We start from the raw sequence: 16,440 nt of genomic DNA, 5'->3' as shown, positions 1-16,440 counted from the left end.
ATAATGTTTGTCCGTTTATGCTGAATTCCGAATTGCCTTTTCTTTTAATTACCTTAATCAAACTATAATAAAATTGATTTCACATTTCAAAAATTTCTTACAAAATTAAAGAAATCCTGAACTAGACATAGACGGAATCAATACTTTCATTTCAATCTCAGTGGAAAGTCGGAGCCATTAGTTTACTAATTTTTTATTCAGTACGTTTGAACCATTACTAGGGACTACTGTACCTTGATATACCTTGATTTTTGTTATCCTCATACTTGATACGTTTAAAGACTATTTCTATTCTTGATAGTGATGTCCCGTTAGCGCATCCTTATGTCAAGTGCAGTTAATATTTGGTTCAATATGCATCCTAGATATCAACCATTGCTATATTTGACATGATTACGCAATGTCTACGGTAAGGAAATAAAGTTCACACATTGTCAAAATTTAATTTCATCACAAATACAAAGACCTATTTGCGATGTATTTAGACATTTTATTAATAGTTGTGCATTGAAACAAGGTTTTACTGTAAAATTATTCATAAAACAATATAAACATCGGTGAGCTACAATGAAATAGCGGAATCTAAAACGAGATTAAAATACCTTAAGCATCACTGTTGACATATATGCTTATCATTTGTTTCATTGATTTTTGACAATTTGTTTGGATTGTTTTTGTTGCTTATGGGTTTACATTGGCCTCTTTTAATCTTTTTGCATCCATAAATGGAAAAGAAAAAAAAATAATGAAAAAAAAACATATCTATATCGACGACCTTTCCAATTGAATTGTGGGACATACGACAGATAGGTGAAGATTTCTTAAACATAAAACATTTCGTAAAACATAAATATCATAAAAAAGGTGCGATGAAAATCAGACAAAAAGCATGTGTATTGTAAATATAAATTGAGCATGTAATGCGAACAAATGGGGCGAATCTGACGAGCAGTAGAGTATCATATACTAGTACTACATAAACAAAATTGGAAAAATATAAATGGGTGGACAGTTAAAAAGAACAACTATGTCTGTGATGCATTATAACCGATACATAACACAGTAACTATTATAATAGAGTTTAACATAATTTATCACAATCCATTACGAACATTATATGTTTTGACCAATATCTTTATTGATAATCAATGAAACAAACACCTATTTATTTTGTCAATAAAGAATCAAATTAGATTTAAAGTCGTTTAATTGATTCTAAAGTAAACAAGAAAAATCGTAACTTAGAACATTGGCAAACCCACATGAATATGATTGCTTGTTTAATTTATTGAACATAACATTGCTAAAATTGGGTTCTATCGTTACTGAAATGGCATCAATTAAAAATTGAATGGTTTCTAAGCTTTTCTCGAAATATTAAGAATGTCTTTTGCCAGTAAAAGTTTACCTTAGATATAGGAAGATGTGGTGTGAGTGCCAATGAGACAACTCTCCATCCAAATAACAATTTAAAAAGTAAACCATTATAGGTTAAAGTACGGCCTTCAACACGGAGCTCAAACCGAACAACAATCTATAAAGGGCCCCACAATTACTAGTGTAAAACCATTCAAACAGGAAAACCAACGGTATAATCTATATAAATCTTATCTATATTTGGAAAATCTTTCGCAAATTTAGGTCCTCAATGCACTTCAACTTCGATTTATTTGACGTTGGATTTGGTCGTCACTGATGAATCTTTTATACACCATCGCACAAACTGTACGACTGGTATATTTTGTTAGTTGACATGCTTGCCAAACAATACTTTTATACCAATAAAAAAACCATACAATAAATTTAAAATGATATTTTCCTGACGTAATAAATTATGTAATTCGAATAAAAAAACAACAACCGGATTCATTCTATAAAAATTCATAGAAAAAAAAGAAAAGAAAAAACACCTAATATGACGGAATGCAACCAACCACATTTATTTTTCATGTAGTCCTGGCTTGGAACAGTAGTATAGTGTCGGGTTTAGTATGTTATAAAGTGTTCAACCGTTTCCTTAACATGGAACAGCTGTGTAAGAAAGTCAGATATTTGTTGAAAGAGTATTGTATAGTAGAAAGTATTGGTATAACTGTATAATGATGATGAACCCTTTCGGTTTATGAAGGGATGGCATACTTACTCTAGTATTGGAGTTCTTGAGTTTGAATAATCGAGTCAAATGACACACTTTTATTCAAAAATGAAATTTACTGCTTCTGTGCTAATATGGTAAAATTTAATATACAGATAAAAATAGTATATAGTGGTCATGATTAAAAAAAACACGACTCACTAGCAAAATAAGTATTTCTGTAATTTTAGAAACTATTAAATAACTAAGACTCAAAATCCTTCAGACTAAATCGATGATAGATGAATTCGGTTTTCGGGGGTAGATTTTGGTCCTATAGCTCTTCAACTGTGTCGGTTCTTATTCATATTCATCATTGTCTTTGAAATATGCGACTTTCAGAACTTATGAAGGAAAATCAAGATATTTAATTCGGAAGCATGCAGTCATTGGTATAAAGAAAAAAATCGCAAATAAAACTCAACATGCTAACAGCTAATACGTTCAGGTATTTAACATCTATTTTTTTTATGGTAATATTCTGTACAAAGCACAAACATGTCAGTATTCCCCTCAAAAACTTACAAAACCTTTAAATAGACTTATTAAGAAGGGATATAGTTACGATACTGTTGTAAGGTTATTAAAGATTGCATATTTTGGTTTTAATATTGATTCACTTATAGGGTCTTTGCATCGGAACTAAACACATTTGTTTGAAAAAAAACAGTTGTTGGCATGACACGGGTTATATCCGTCTCATATATTTGATGAAAGTATGATACTAAACCCCTAACGGGAGGGATTGTGCCTGATATTCATATGATGAAGACATACTCTTTCAATCAGTTTAATTGATGTCTGGAGCTGGCATGTCAGTTAACTGCTAGTATTCTGTTGTTATTTATGTATTATTGTCATTTGATTGATTTACTTTTGTTACATCTTCTGACATCGGACTCGGACTTCTCTTGAACCGAATTTTATTGTGCGAATTGTTATGCGTTTACTTTTCTACATTGGCCAGAGGTAAAGGGGGCGAGTTGAGATATTATGAACATGTTTACTGGCTTTTGTGGTCTCGTATGATTTTTAATTTTAGTTTCTTGTGTATAATTCAGGGTTTAGTATGACGTCCATTATCAATTTACTATATATAAAAAAGAAGATGTGGTATGATTGCCAATGAAACAACTATCCACAAAAGACCAAAATGACACAAACATTACCAACTATAGGTCACCGTACGGCCTTCAACAATGAGCAAAGCCCATACTGCATAGTCAGCTATAATAGGCCCCGATAAGACAATGTAAAACAATTCAAACGAGAAAACTAACGGCCTTATTTATGTAAAAAAAATGAAAGAAAAACAAATATGTAGCACATAAACAAACGACAACCACTGAATTGCAGGCTCCTGACTTGGGACAGGCACATACATTAATAATGTGGCGGGGTAAAACATGTTAGCGGGATCACAACCATCCCCCTAACCTGGGACAGTGGTATAACAATACAACATAAGGACGAACTATAAAAATCACTTGAAAAAGGCTTAACTCATCAGATGGACAAAAAATACAAGTGGACGTGGCCGGGTACTTAAACATCCCGACACAAAAAGACACAATGGACAGATCTGAGAGTACTCGCAGTTATCTGACAGCTAGTTAAAAGCCACTAACAACTAATAAAAAAATCATGCATCTAAGACTAAACAATCAATCCGTACATATCCAACATCCAATGGATTTAGTGTAAAGACGTCATAAACAGCCAGAGAAAAACACGACCTTGTGCAATGCTAAGTTACAGGTATCGACAGATTGTAGATCCATGAATATGTATGTCTATAACATACTAGTAATATTTAGTTAGCTTTGAACCAACTGATAACAAAACCAATATTTTTACCAATAAAAACAATATTCAATGATCTTATTACAGTGTTGAATAGGTAACCTTTTAGAATAAGTTTATTTAAAAGAGCGACAAGTTTACATGGATCATTTCTAAATTTCCAGGCACGGTTAACAACATTTCCGTAAAAATGGTGATGTGTTATCCCGTTTGAAATCAGTACAACCAAACTTCAAAACCAAATCTTTATATCTATGGAAAAATTTAGTAAAGGTTTTAAATAATATATGGTAACGATATCCCTGGTTTAATAATTTACCAGTAATACATAGGTTGCGTTCGTTAAAATCAAAAACGTCACAACAGACACGGGAATAACGAACAAGTTGTGAAATATAAACACCGTAAGATGGTGCCAAAGGAACATCACCATCTAAAAATGGAAAATTAACAATAGGGAACGAAAAATCGTCTCTTTTGTCGTAAATTTTAGTGTGTAGTTTCCCGTTTAAAACCGAAATATCTAAATCCAGGAAAGGACAGTTATTACCGAATAAATTTGATTGATTTAAAGTACGTCCTTTGGGGTAAATTTCAGCAGTATATTGAGAAAACTCTTGATTATTTAACGAAAAAATATCATCATGATAACGGTATCTGTTGTTGAATTTATCAATTAAATGCAATTTCGACGTGTCTTTACTGGGTTTAGTCATAAACTGTGATTCGTAACAGTACAAAAACAAGTCTGATACTAAAGGGACACAATTAGTGCCCATGGAGATACCTACAACCTGTCGATAAACTCTGTTGCCGAAACATACGTAAATATTATCAAGGAGAAAAGTAACAGCTCCAATCATCTCATCACACCTCCAGTAAGTATATCTAGCATATTTATCTTTCTCATTAGAGAAGAAGGCTTTAAAAGAGTTGCAGCAAATAAATCTACATTCAGCTTTACCAAATGACCATTTAATTAAATAGGAAAACGTTTGTTTAATAAGATAGTGTGGAAGTGTAGTGTAAAGAGTAGAAAAATCAAAATTATTAACAGAATGAAAAGGACCATCAAAAGTCCGTAATATATCTGAAACATCCAAAGATTTTTTTACACTTCAAAAATGGTTTATACCACTATGTTCATATATTTTATTACAATAGTTTATGATAAACTCTTCAATTGTAGTTAATGAACTAGTTAAGAGCACTGACAGATTAGTTGTAGAACATTTACTAGAGGCCGAGATGAAACGATATTTAAATGTTTTTTGTGTAGTTTAGGCAGCCAATACATAGTAGGCACCTTCAAATGTTCAGAAGAAGCCTTAAGCTTTGATGTGGTTGTGATATGCTTGTTTACTATATGACTCTCTTTGGAGCGGATGGACTGGAATGTAGATGAATTTAAAATTTCATTCTGAAGAACGTCCGTGTAGTATTTACGTCATACTACCACCACATTGTTGGCTGCTTTGTCGGCCGGTACAAACACAAGTATACATATATGTTGAGTGGCCAGATGAAGGACGCTTACGGGTGTGGAGTTTCTCGCTACATTGAGGACCCATTGGTGGCCTTCGGCTGTTGTCTGGTCTATGGTTGGGGGTTTGTCGCTTTGACACATTCCCCATGTCTTTCCTCAATTTTAGTATTTAAGACATCGAAGATATCGTAAAAAAATAGACATCTAAAACAACACACATCATAATTTGTTATATTTTACATTTCAATACTTATTGTTTTGTTGGAATTTTTCTAAAATTCCAGAGTACCATCACTTTCAGTCCGTACTCAGAAATGATTCGATTCTTTGAAAGGTAAATCTATGATTTGTGGATTTTTTGCGTTAACTCTTTAGTGGTTAATATATGTACAATAGAATCAAGGTTTCAATTCGATACATACAAATGGATTATACTGTTTGTCATTGTAGGTGCAATTTGCAAATATTGTTAAATGAAATTGCACGAACTTAATCCGAAAGAAAACAATTAACAGTGTTTAATTATTTAGCTTGAACTGGGCGCATGTTCTTTTATCTTGGTTTTATTGTTTTTATCAAATGCAAATATAGAGCAGCTGTAAAATATGCTTGATACTTTCAAATTGGCACGTATTATATAGTTTCTATATGAATTTTATATTACTATCAATTTTCTGTGTAACATGTATATCGTGTGGAAATGTATTTGTTTATATCCCTTGTTTTCGCCCAACTACGTTGTCGTCTGTACTTTCTTCATATTTTTACTTTCAAAACACCGTGGTATCTGTTTTGTTTATATAGTTGTGTGAATTACATAACGACACAGTACGACGCCATGTTTTACAGACGGGAAAACGTCTAAGTATTAAGTGGGGTCTAATGAGAGGCAAATAATTTACATCGTCTTACTCATGTTTTCCGACCATTCCAGCATGTAAACTCTGATTTATTTATTTCTGAATGCTTTTCCCCATAATAAACGTGCCATTTTAGGTTTTATCTACCTTCCCAGATAAAACTAGAATCCTGTCATATCTAATAATCAATCCCAATAATGTTGCTACGAAACAACCCGTGCAAGTATAAATATGTGTTTGGCAAATTCCCGAATAAAAAATACCGAGATACAACATTCGGTAAATGCCTAGCTGCAGAATTCATTATTAATTGAACATCTTTGAAGTTCCAGTTAAATTTGATCACAGTAGGGAGAAAATATAGAATTTATTGAGTATTTAGGGGTGTATATTGACCACTTGCTATACAAAGATGTCGTTTGGTTAATTACCCTTACGGAGCACCTGATTTCACTCCCGGTTTTTAGCGGAGTTCGTGTTGTTTCTTATTTATCATTTATAACTGTTGATGTAAATGTCCTTTAGTTTTTTTAGTCTTTGTTTACTTCTTGGTTTTGATTGTTATTGTCTTACTTGTGAGCAGAAACCCTTTATCAAGGAAACTTATCGTATGAATTTGGAGATATATAATCCGTATGCAGGCGCTGCTGGAATATTGCTAATTAGAAATTGAAAGTTCACAACTGGGAAGCTGAAATGATCTCTTTTGTAGTGAAGTTTTGTTTTCTACCGAACCTTATTGTCAATTTCTAGATGTAAGTCAAGATATGATGCCGATTTAACTGTATCTGTTGTATCCTTTATCTCAAGTTCCATGGGATAGATGCTTTCAACATAGTCACCAAAATATGAACTATTTAGTGAGATAACATCATTTCTATATCGGAAAGTTAAGTTAAATGATATTGCTAACTTCGTATCTTTCTTCCTAAGTTCCTGTATGAATGCAGCCTCGTAATGATAAAGAAACAAGTTGGCAAAAAGAAGGACACAATTATTTCCCTTTGGAATGCCGTCAGTATGTTTAAAAACACGTCCTCCAAACGTAACAAATACGTTGTCAATCAAGAAATCAAGTAACTTGATATATCAGTTTCAGAGAAATTTTTGTTTGAATCAGAGTGATCTTTTACAAAGTAGAATGTATCCTTACTTTAGACAAGATACTTGTATATACGTTGACACTCTTTTTTATGAAACAAAGCAATACCAACTCTTTTGATTTGTCCTTTAGTTTGAAATGGGGAATACCTGTGTAAAGTGTATTGTCAAGAACAAATGATACATATTGAACTCTATGTCATATCACAAAGCTTTGTAAATAAATATGATATTACCTTGGAGACAATGTCACCTGTTTTTTCTGTTGATAAGTGTAGGGATCACGTTATCATATAAATACGAAAATATTGTATAACATATACCGATTCAACAATTGCATGACCAATCGAAATATCATGGTAAGTTCATATAATGTATTATAGCAAAAATTATTTTAATCATAACTGTAACATGTGTAAACATAAGGTACTAAACTAGACTTCCAACAATAATTTTTGTGGTGCCAGTCGTTTTCTACTGGGACGTTTTTCTCATTGGCATTTAAAATTGAATCGTTTTTTGGATAAACATTATATCCAACTCGTAAAAACTCACGAGGTAAGAATAAGATTTGGGATAACTAATGTGTGTCTAAATGATTATTTTTCTTGACAACGTCGATGATGTCAAGCTGATTTTTTTTCTGTAAGTTGTTTATGTAAATTTCATTGAATATTTCAAACGAAAAATCCCAGCTAACAAAACGATAAATAAGGGGCAATTAAAATCAGAGAATAAAACCGCCATATGATAAAGAAATTGTTAACTTTTGATATTAATTGGTACTTTTTTTTACAAACTCTTGGTTACCGTAACATATAAAAATTATTGTTATTTCAAAACTGTATAAATCTTCCGTGGATGTATGCTAGCTGTCTGACTGGCTTCATTGCAGTGAATTAAAGTTTTGCGGTACATTAAACCGTACAATGATAAAAAAATTAATTTAATTTTGGATGTTCCGCATAATCATCCATATTTGATGAGACAGTCAGAAACTGACCTATGACATATGTCATTGCGACCTTTATATTTGCAGAAATAATATATATGGCTTTATCAGGAAACGGGACAAGAAAATGCTTTTTCCGGACATTCGAATTTAGCGTTTATTTCCCCTGGAATAAGGGTTTTCATCCTTCTTTTTCTTCTCCTTAAAAGTAATGTTGAGAAAAAAAAAGTCTAATATTTAATAAATACACACGGCACCCCACACTCTATTTAAAAACAATTCCCATAATGACAACGTTAACTTTTCTTTGGTATATCGAAAACAAATGCCCAACGTAATCTCCTAGTATAATTGTTCCGAGTTTTTTTCACACTGCACCATTCTATTGTAGTCACCTTTAATACATCAGTTTTATGTAGGCGTTGCATATTTTATCTAATTCATTGACCTATCTAACAACAATTGCCATGCGATGGTGGTTAAAACATTGAAATACATTGTTTTTCAATGTCAATTTGCTTTTTTGTGTGGTAATTTTCTTTGTTGAGGTTGTGACATAGTTGTTCAAGTTGATATTGATTACAAACTAATAGACACAAAGTTCAATGAATAGCTCATTGGCCTTCAAATGCGTGTGCATAGCGGACGACGGTTAATACAAACAAAAATGCTTTGGACTCATATGCATACTTTTGTAAAATGGATTGCCTTACAGTCTCATATAGATGTCTTTTATATGTCATTTGGTTTCTTGTGGAGAGTTGTCTAATTGGAAATTTAACCACATCTACTTATTTTGACACGTAGGTATTAATGCATTTATAAATTAATGCTATTGTGAAAGAGAGTTTCCGATAACATGATTTGTCGTATTCTGTGACTAACAATTTATCCAGAACTTCAGAACACATAGCTTTTGGTGCAAACAATAGATAAATGAAAACATTCCTGTCTTTCAACAGTTTTTGTTTTAATCATTAATGAAAAGGTTGAATCCAGAAACGCACGAAAAAAAGAGTTATTTGTTTTTGTACATACCATTTCAAGTTATTTCACGATACTTATTTGTTTTTTCTTATAGAGGTTCTCAGCTCAGTATATTGGCATATGTATGGTTTTTGCTGTTTACATTGCAGTAAGTGTAGAAGGTATGTTCTGAAATAGTTTTACTTTAACTTTCTCCAAATGTTTGTGAAAATATAGGATAAAATTACAAACAAGCTTAAAGTACATAATACTACATACTTAGTAACAAATATTTTCCCCAAAGACTAAGACGGTATTGACATAATTTATATAATTGATTCTGCATTGTTTAACTTTGTATAAATGTGAATGTATTCATTGGTTGTTTGTAAGATGTAACGTACATGCAATATAACTTCATATCATAAGAGGCAAAACTCTGATAAATTCTGGTATAGTATAAAAAAGAAAACATGGGCGGGAACAAAACTAAATTCGCCTGAATTAATGTCAATGTAAGAAAAGGTGTCACAAAATGGTTCACATCTACTGCCATACCATTAAGACGTTTGCAAAGTTCATAGAACTTGTTAAGGTCAAAGAACTTGTTAAGGTCAAAGTTAGAATTAAAATCTTTGAAATCAATATCATGTTGTTCGTTAGTTACTAATTAAATTTATCATTTATGGTGACAGCACAAAAGTGTGAGCTATCAATTCTATTCCTTCGTATCACTATTTTGGCTTAATTTTGTGTTAGTTTTTACATTAAACAAATGTACCTTCATCTTTCTTTCATTAAATATACGTTAGATTCTAATGTAAACTTTGATTTTTTAACCTTAGAAACGGTTTTAATTCAGTTTCTAAAATAAATTTTGTTCTTGTTCTACAATTTATCACGTTGTCTTTCTCGTAACTCAGCCTGTTCGCGCAGTTGTCTCGTGTTGGGTAGTTCCACGCTCTCTTAAACAAGCAATGAATGGGGAAAACAAAAATAAAAATCAATTTAGGAGACAAAAGAATTTTCTGTGCAATGTGCTTGTTTTTACAAACCAACCTATGGTTCGCAACATGATTTAAAAAAAAAAAGCTATAATAGGCAGCAGAAAATTCAAAGTTAAAAGAAATCCTTATTCATTGAGTGAGGGTTTGTCTATTTTTATGTACATATTTTGTATGCAAACTTGGTCGAGTGAACATCTCTTATATCTGTGATTTCGTGCAATACATTTACTCACTATACGGCTTCAACATTTCTTAGAGAAAAAATTTGCTGTCCCTAATTCATTCTGATCCAAATTCCATATATGTTATTAAACATGATTATAACATGTATAATGATCAACACGCAAATGTTAGAAATTATGTGCAAAACCTACTAGTACGTTTTGGATATATCTATCAAACATAAGTGTGTTTACCATCATCACAATTTATATATAATACCACGATTTTTGAATGGTATATAAAACTTAAACAACATATGTTATGTTTTTTGCTCTTCAGGAGTAGCATTCGGTGGCAACTGTTCAGGTTCCGGGACCGGAGATTGCACAGAAAAAAATAATACAGTTTGTAACGGCACCTGTAAATGTGCTACCAATTCATTCCGAAAAAGTACTTCAGAATGTGCAAAAAGTATGAGCTATTTATCAATATTGTTTGCTAACTTTACAGTATAACTGACATGTGTTCCTTGTCACCTCCTGCTTTCCTTTTATTCGAATAACTTTCATTGTTAAGACACTCCATGACAATTACTGATAAAAAACAACAAATTTTAAAAAAGATTATAATAATATAACAAATGTAAATTGAAAAACTTCAACGGGGAAGTGATCGCTTCATTTTTGTTAAATCAATTATACAATTATTGTGCTGGTGGAAGTTTAGTCCCCGAGGGTATCACCGGGGTTGACATGGATATCAATATTGTGGTCACTTCAATAAATTTCCTGTTTTAAAACTTCGAAATTTTCGAAAAAAACTGAGGATTTTCTTATCACAGACATAGATTACTTTAGCTGTATTTGGCACAACTTTTTGAAATTTTGAATCCTCATTGCTCTTCAACTTTGTACTTTTTTGGCTTTATAAATATTTTGATATAAGCGTCACTGATGATTCTTATGCAGACAAAACGCGCGTACTAAATTACAAACTTTTTGTTGACAACATTAACAGTTAGTTTGAATAATAATAATAAAAAAAAAGTTAAACTTTTGACGTCAAATTTCATTTGAATTTTGACAATTGTTTCGTAACAATCAAAGACAAGACAAACGTAACGTAAAAGCAAGATAAACATATCTCAAATTTTGTCCTTTTTTGAATAAAATGTGTATGGTATTACTAGAAACATGCAAAATTGATATAATTCTTCAGTTAATTTTTTAAGGATATGAAAGAATGTTACTAAAACACGGAGAAACAATAATTATATTTTATTATTTTAATTCTAGCAAACACACTACTGTTAACTTTATACTGATATCATATACATCGTTTTACTAAGTAGAGTTGAATAGAGTATAATGTTTTCCGTTTCTTAGATGTTTATTCAGAATACCATATTTCTATTTTAGAAATTGCGCTAAACCAGACATGCACAACAGGACAATCGGCTGGTCAGTGTGCAGACTCTAATGCAGCATGTGTCGGTACTGCATTAAAATGTCAATGCAAGTCCACTCATTTTGTTAGTAAAACTGGAGCTTGTAAACTAGGTAAGATTTGTGAATACATCATAGGAATATAATTATGGATTTATATTCATTTAATGCAAACATATTCTGTGATGCATGTCATTTTTTTGCCAGGAGGGTCATTTTGGTCTATGATATTTTCTAAAACCTGATATGTGGACAATATTTTGCCAGCGGTATAAAAATTGATACTATGGTATTGTAAACAATGTTACATTATACCTAAATAGGTTGCGTTTTCAAGAACGAAACACCAATAGTGGGATGTGACGTATCAAATTTGTTTCGTGACAATGAAATTAATATGGATCATCAACAGTCATCAAAGATACCAGTATTATAAACTTTATACGCCAGACGCGCTTTTCGTCTATACAAGACTCATCAAAGACGCTCAGATCAAAATACATTAAAAGTCAAACAAATACAAAGTTAAAGAGCATTGAGGACCCAAAATTCAAAAAAGTTGTGCCAGATACGGCTAAAGAAATTTATTCCTGGAATAAGAAAATCCTTAGTTTTTCGAAAAAAAGTCAAAGTTTTTAACATGAAATTTATATATATTACCATATAATTGATATTCATGTCAACACCGATATGCTGACTACACTGTACTTGGCTGGTGATAACATCGGGGACGAAACGTCCACTAGCAGTGGTATCGACCCAGTTGCGTAAATAGTTATCAAAGGTACCAGGATTATAATCTAATACACAAGCCGCGCGTTTCATTTACATAAGACTCATCAGTGACACTCAGATAAAAAAGGTTTAAAGTTGAAGACCATTGAGTATCCAAAATTCCAAAAAGGTTGTGCCAAATACAGCTAAGGTAATTTATTCCTGGGATAAGAAAAAAGGTAATTTATTCCTGGGATACGAAAATACTTAGTTTTTCGAAAAAAATCCAAGTTTTGTAACAGGAAATCGTCAAGCTACGTCCATGTCAATTATTGAAATTTTTTATAGAATTTCACCGCTAAAATAGTGTTGAAAATAGTGTTGAAAATACATCATAAAAAATGTCAGAATAAATCGCATAATATTAACGTATTTAACATATTTTTATACAGGTATTGTTTTACAATACAAAATAATATTTCACCGTTGAAGATACAAACTGAACGGAAACTGTTTTTTTATACCACAATCTTCTTAAAGACATTATTTTTAAACTGTGATATGAAAACTGCATACATACAAAGACACGATAAGTTATGTTTTATGTCCATTGAGAAATTATGGAATAGTATTATATATGCTGCTTTATATGAATAAATGAATTGGAAAATAATAACGTTCCTACAAAATTTACAGATATTTCAAATATTTTATCGGAATGTTCCACGTAGTCTTAAGCTTGTTACAACTTTCCAATTTATAACCATTTTCACATCTGAACTAGTTGTCGGGAATAATGGTTTGATCCTGTCACGATAACAAGAAACACATTTTTGTGTGAATTTAAATATGTAATAGTCATGTCGTACATGTTTTAAAGGTACTAGAAATACATATTTTAGACTATCCGTTAAACAATTTTTGCTAATTTTTTTTGTATAACCTCCAAATCAACGTACAGTGTACGTCCATCAGGATGCAAACAAAAAAGGGTAGTAAGACTTTCCCTTTAATTTTACAATTGTAGGAAATTTATCTTATATTTTATTTTAGTAAAAACAATTCTGTGTCATACACATATATTTTAGGTGTTCCAACGTACTATTATTTCTTTAATTTGTGTTTCTATAGAAACTAGTGGTTACCTTGTTATACAAGCTGTTACAGAAAAAAAATGGTGAAAATTTGTTTTGTTAGCTCCCAGTGATGTTTATTTTCTTATTAGCAATGACATGTTATTCGAAAATACCTTACTCATATCAAGTATGTCTTAATTTGAAACAATGATGAATTCTGCACAATATTTCGAAAAGTGCAAATTTTAAAAAAGAATAACCGGGAAAAATCACCTATTATCAACATTATGGGAAGCTGTGCATGCACCTTTGACCCTCTGTCAACATGTGTGTACTAGTACACTTATTTGTTAGAATTGCATTCTTTTTAGGTGATCCATTTGAAAACATTATTTTTTCTGTGATTAAGTTTCCAAACACATTGTATGTGCAAATTACCTTGAAATATTACTCTACCATGACAATAGACCACTTTCGAGTTCATCCGTCACCGGAAAAAACTCGTCAATTATACGCGCTTTTATCACCGTCATCTGTGTGTTTAGGGGCGTCGTCACTTCCCTTCCAATGTTGAGCGAGTGGTTGGAAAATTGTAATTCTATATTGTACGAATTATTCGGCAAATTGAATTCTAAAAATAGACAATCAACACTGCTGTCAATAGGGAATTGTCAGTAAGTACCTACATAGCAACCATTATTTCTAGTTTATCCTGCACAAAGACGATCACTAAGACGCTTGATGAACGTAAATAGTGCAGGGATACAGGCGAGCCCCTCTTTCTGGTAAATGACGTCATAAAGGCGTGCATAATTGACGAGTTTTTGCCGGTGACGGATGAACTCGAAAGTGGTCTATTAACAGAAAGCTGATGAACCAGAGGTATATGTCAAAGAAAGACTTACCATTTTCCTAAAACAGTTCATTGGGAGGTACTAATACCTTGCTGATACAGATTTTTTTAGTACTAGCATTTAGGCAGAACTATATATATTGATCATTGACATATGGCTGATAAAAGGAAAAAAACCCAACAACGTTATTTATACCTTAGGGAAATGGATACATAAACTTATTAAAGATAGTAAAGATACCAGTTTCATTTGCAAATAATCAGATTTTCTTTTGTTATAATAGTATGATTATATATAATTTTAGCGTATATGACAGACAGGGAATATGATATATCATTAGTTTATTTCTTACTTTTTTTACATGTTCCGAAAAATCAATGCTAGAATATTGAATTACCTAATCATAATTTCTAATTATAGATACAACGTTTAGTGTATAGAACCATATATGTTTTTAAATATCATTTACAAATTACAGTGGTTACTGCCTTGGATGCAGCTTGCGACGCCTCGGATTCTTTCTCGCATCAATGTGCTGTAGTCAACTCGGAATGTAGAAAAGATGGAACTGATAAATGTCTTTGTAAAGCCACCCACTATGCAAAGGGAGCCACTTGTGAAATCAGTAAGACTAGATATATAATCATGTTTGTAACTAATTACTTGTTTTCAATTTATTATGATAACTTCATACTTTTCGTATGTTGCTCTACAAAGAACTTTACTGATGTAATTTTTGAACTCCAACTATTTCAAAATTCTTATTGTATATTCATGTTAAACATATTAAATTACTGGAATGATATTTGTAAAAACCGTCTTCCTATGAGTGAGATTTTGATTTGGATATATGTTTATATGGTAGTACCGTGTTACTTAGTATATTGAAAAAAATGCGAACTTAAAATAATAGTATAATTTCGGGCTTGAGTAATTTTAATATTTAGTTTATTTTTTGTTCATTTCTAACTCAGGAAAGAAACCAGACGAAGGAGGTTGTGCAGCACATGAGTGTGTTACTCATGCTACTTGTAACACTAAGTCTAATCCTACTAAATGTCAATGTGATACAGGTTATACTGCAATACCAACCACCACACCTACCATGTGTAAGTTTGAGTTATATAGCAATAAATTGAAAATTCATGATATAAACTGGTCAATGTCACCGTCACAATTGTCACATTATTTTTGTTTCTATAATTTGTTATTTATTTTTAACATCAAGGTAGCTTGATACAAATTTACCAAATAAGTATTACACATATTTCGTGTATCTAAAATACAAGAGGTCAAACAGGTGAATATTGGGACTTGTACATACTAGAAGCACTTAACTGTGTCATCTACGCACCACCGATGAGTCTTATGTAAGTAAAACGAACTTCTTGCGTAAAACATTCTTTACCTGGAGTATCTGATACGCTTTTGGAGTCTTTGATCCCTCTTTTGTCCTATCTATGCTGTTGTTTAGAATTTTAAATAATTTTAGCATTTCCTTTATCTATTGGATATCATATGGGATGAAAAAAACGTTAACATTATTTTTAGCTAATTTGAAGTAACCTTCTGTGTTTTTTTCTTTCAGGTAGTGGTGTACCTAAAGTCGCAACTTTGTCGTACATGTTTGTGATACCTATTCTTTTATCCATGGTGTTTCTTCTACGATAGTGCTATTTCTAGATAAATTTTAGGTAAACACCTTTTGTAAAATTTGATTAATCCTTATATTATCGAAGTTTAAGCTTTGAGAAAATATATCTGGTACTTATTAGTACACTTTAATTCTATTTTGTTTGCTTTTTGTTTTTGGTTTTCTATATATTTCTTTAATTTATTAATTTCCGATATCCGGAGAAACCATGTCAATATACATTGCC

The 16,440-nt window shown here is 31.6% G+C and overlaps 1 protein-coding gene across 1 annotated transcript; it reads left to right on the top strand.

Moving 5' to 3' along the window:
- Nucleotides 1-400: 400 nt before the first annotated feature.
- On the top strand, nucleotides 401-16,231 carry LOC134726404 (variant-specific surface protein VSP4A1-like). The gene is made up of 7 exons (XM_063590806.1): nucleotides 401-409; nucleotides 9,418-9,484; nucleotides 10,811-10,942; nucleotides 11,890-12,030; nucleotides 15,039-15,185; nucleotides 15,535-15,669; nucleotides 16,149-16,231. Exons 1-7 carry the CDS (start codon nucleotides 401-403, stop codon nucleotides 16,229-16,231), a joined length of 714 nt encoding a protein of 237 aa, XP_063446876.1.
- The last annotated feature ends 209 nt before the right edge of the window (nucleotides 16,232-16,440 follow it).

The sequence above is a fragment of the Mytilus trossulus genome, chromosome 7, assembly GCF_036588685.1.
Source record: "Mytilus trossulus isolate FHL-02 chromosome 7, PNRI_Mtr1.1.1.hap1, whole genome shotgun sequence".
Taxonomy (NCBI): domain Eukaryota; kingdom Metazoa; phylum Mollusca; class Bivalvia; order Mytilida; family Mytilidae; genus Mytilus; species Mytilus trossulus.
This window is presented reverse-complemented; position numbering and strand designations above follow the sequence as displayed.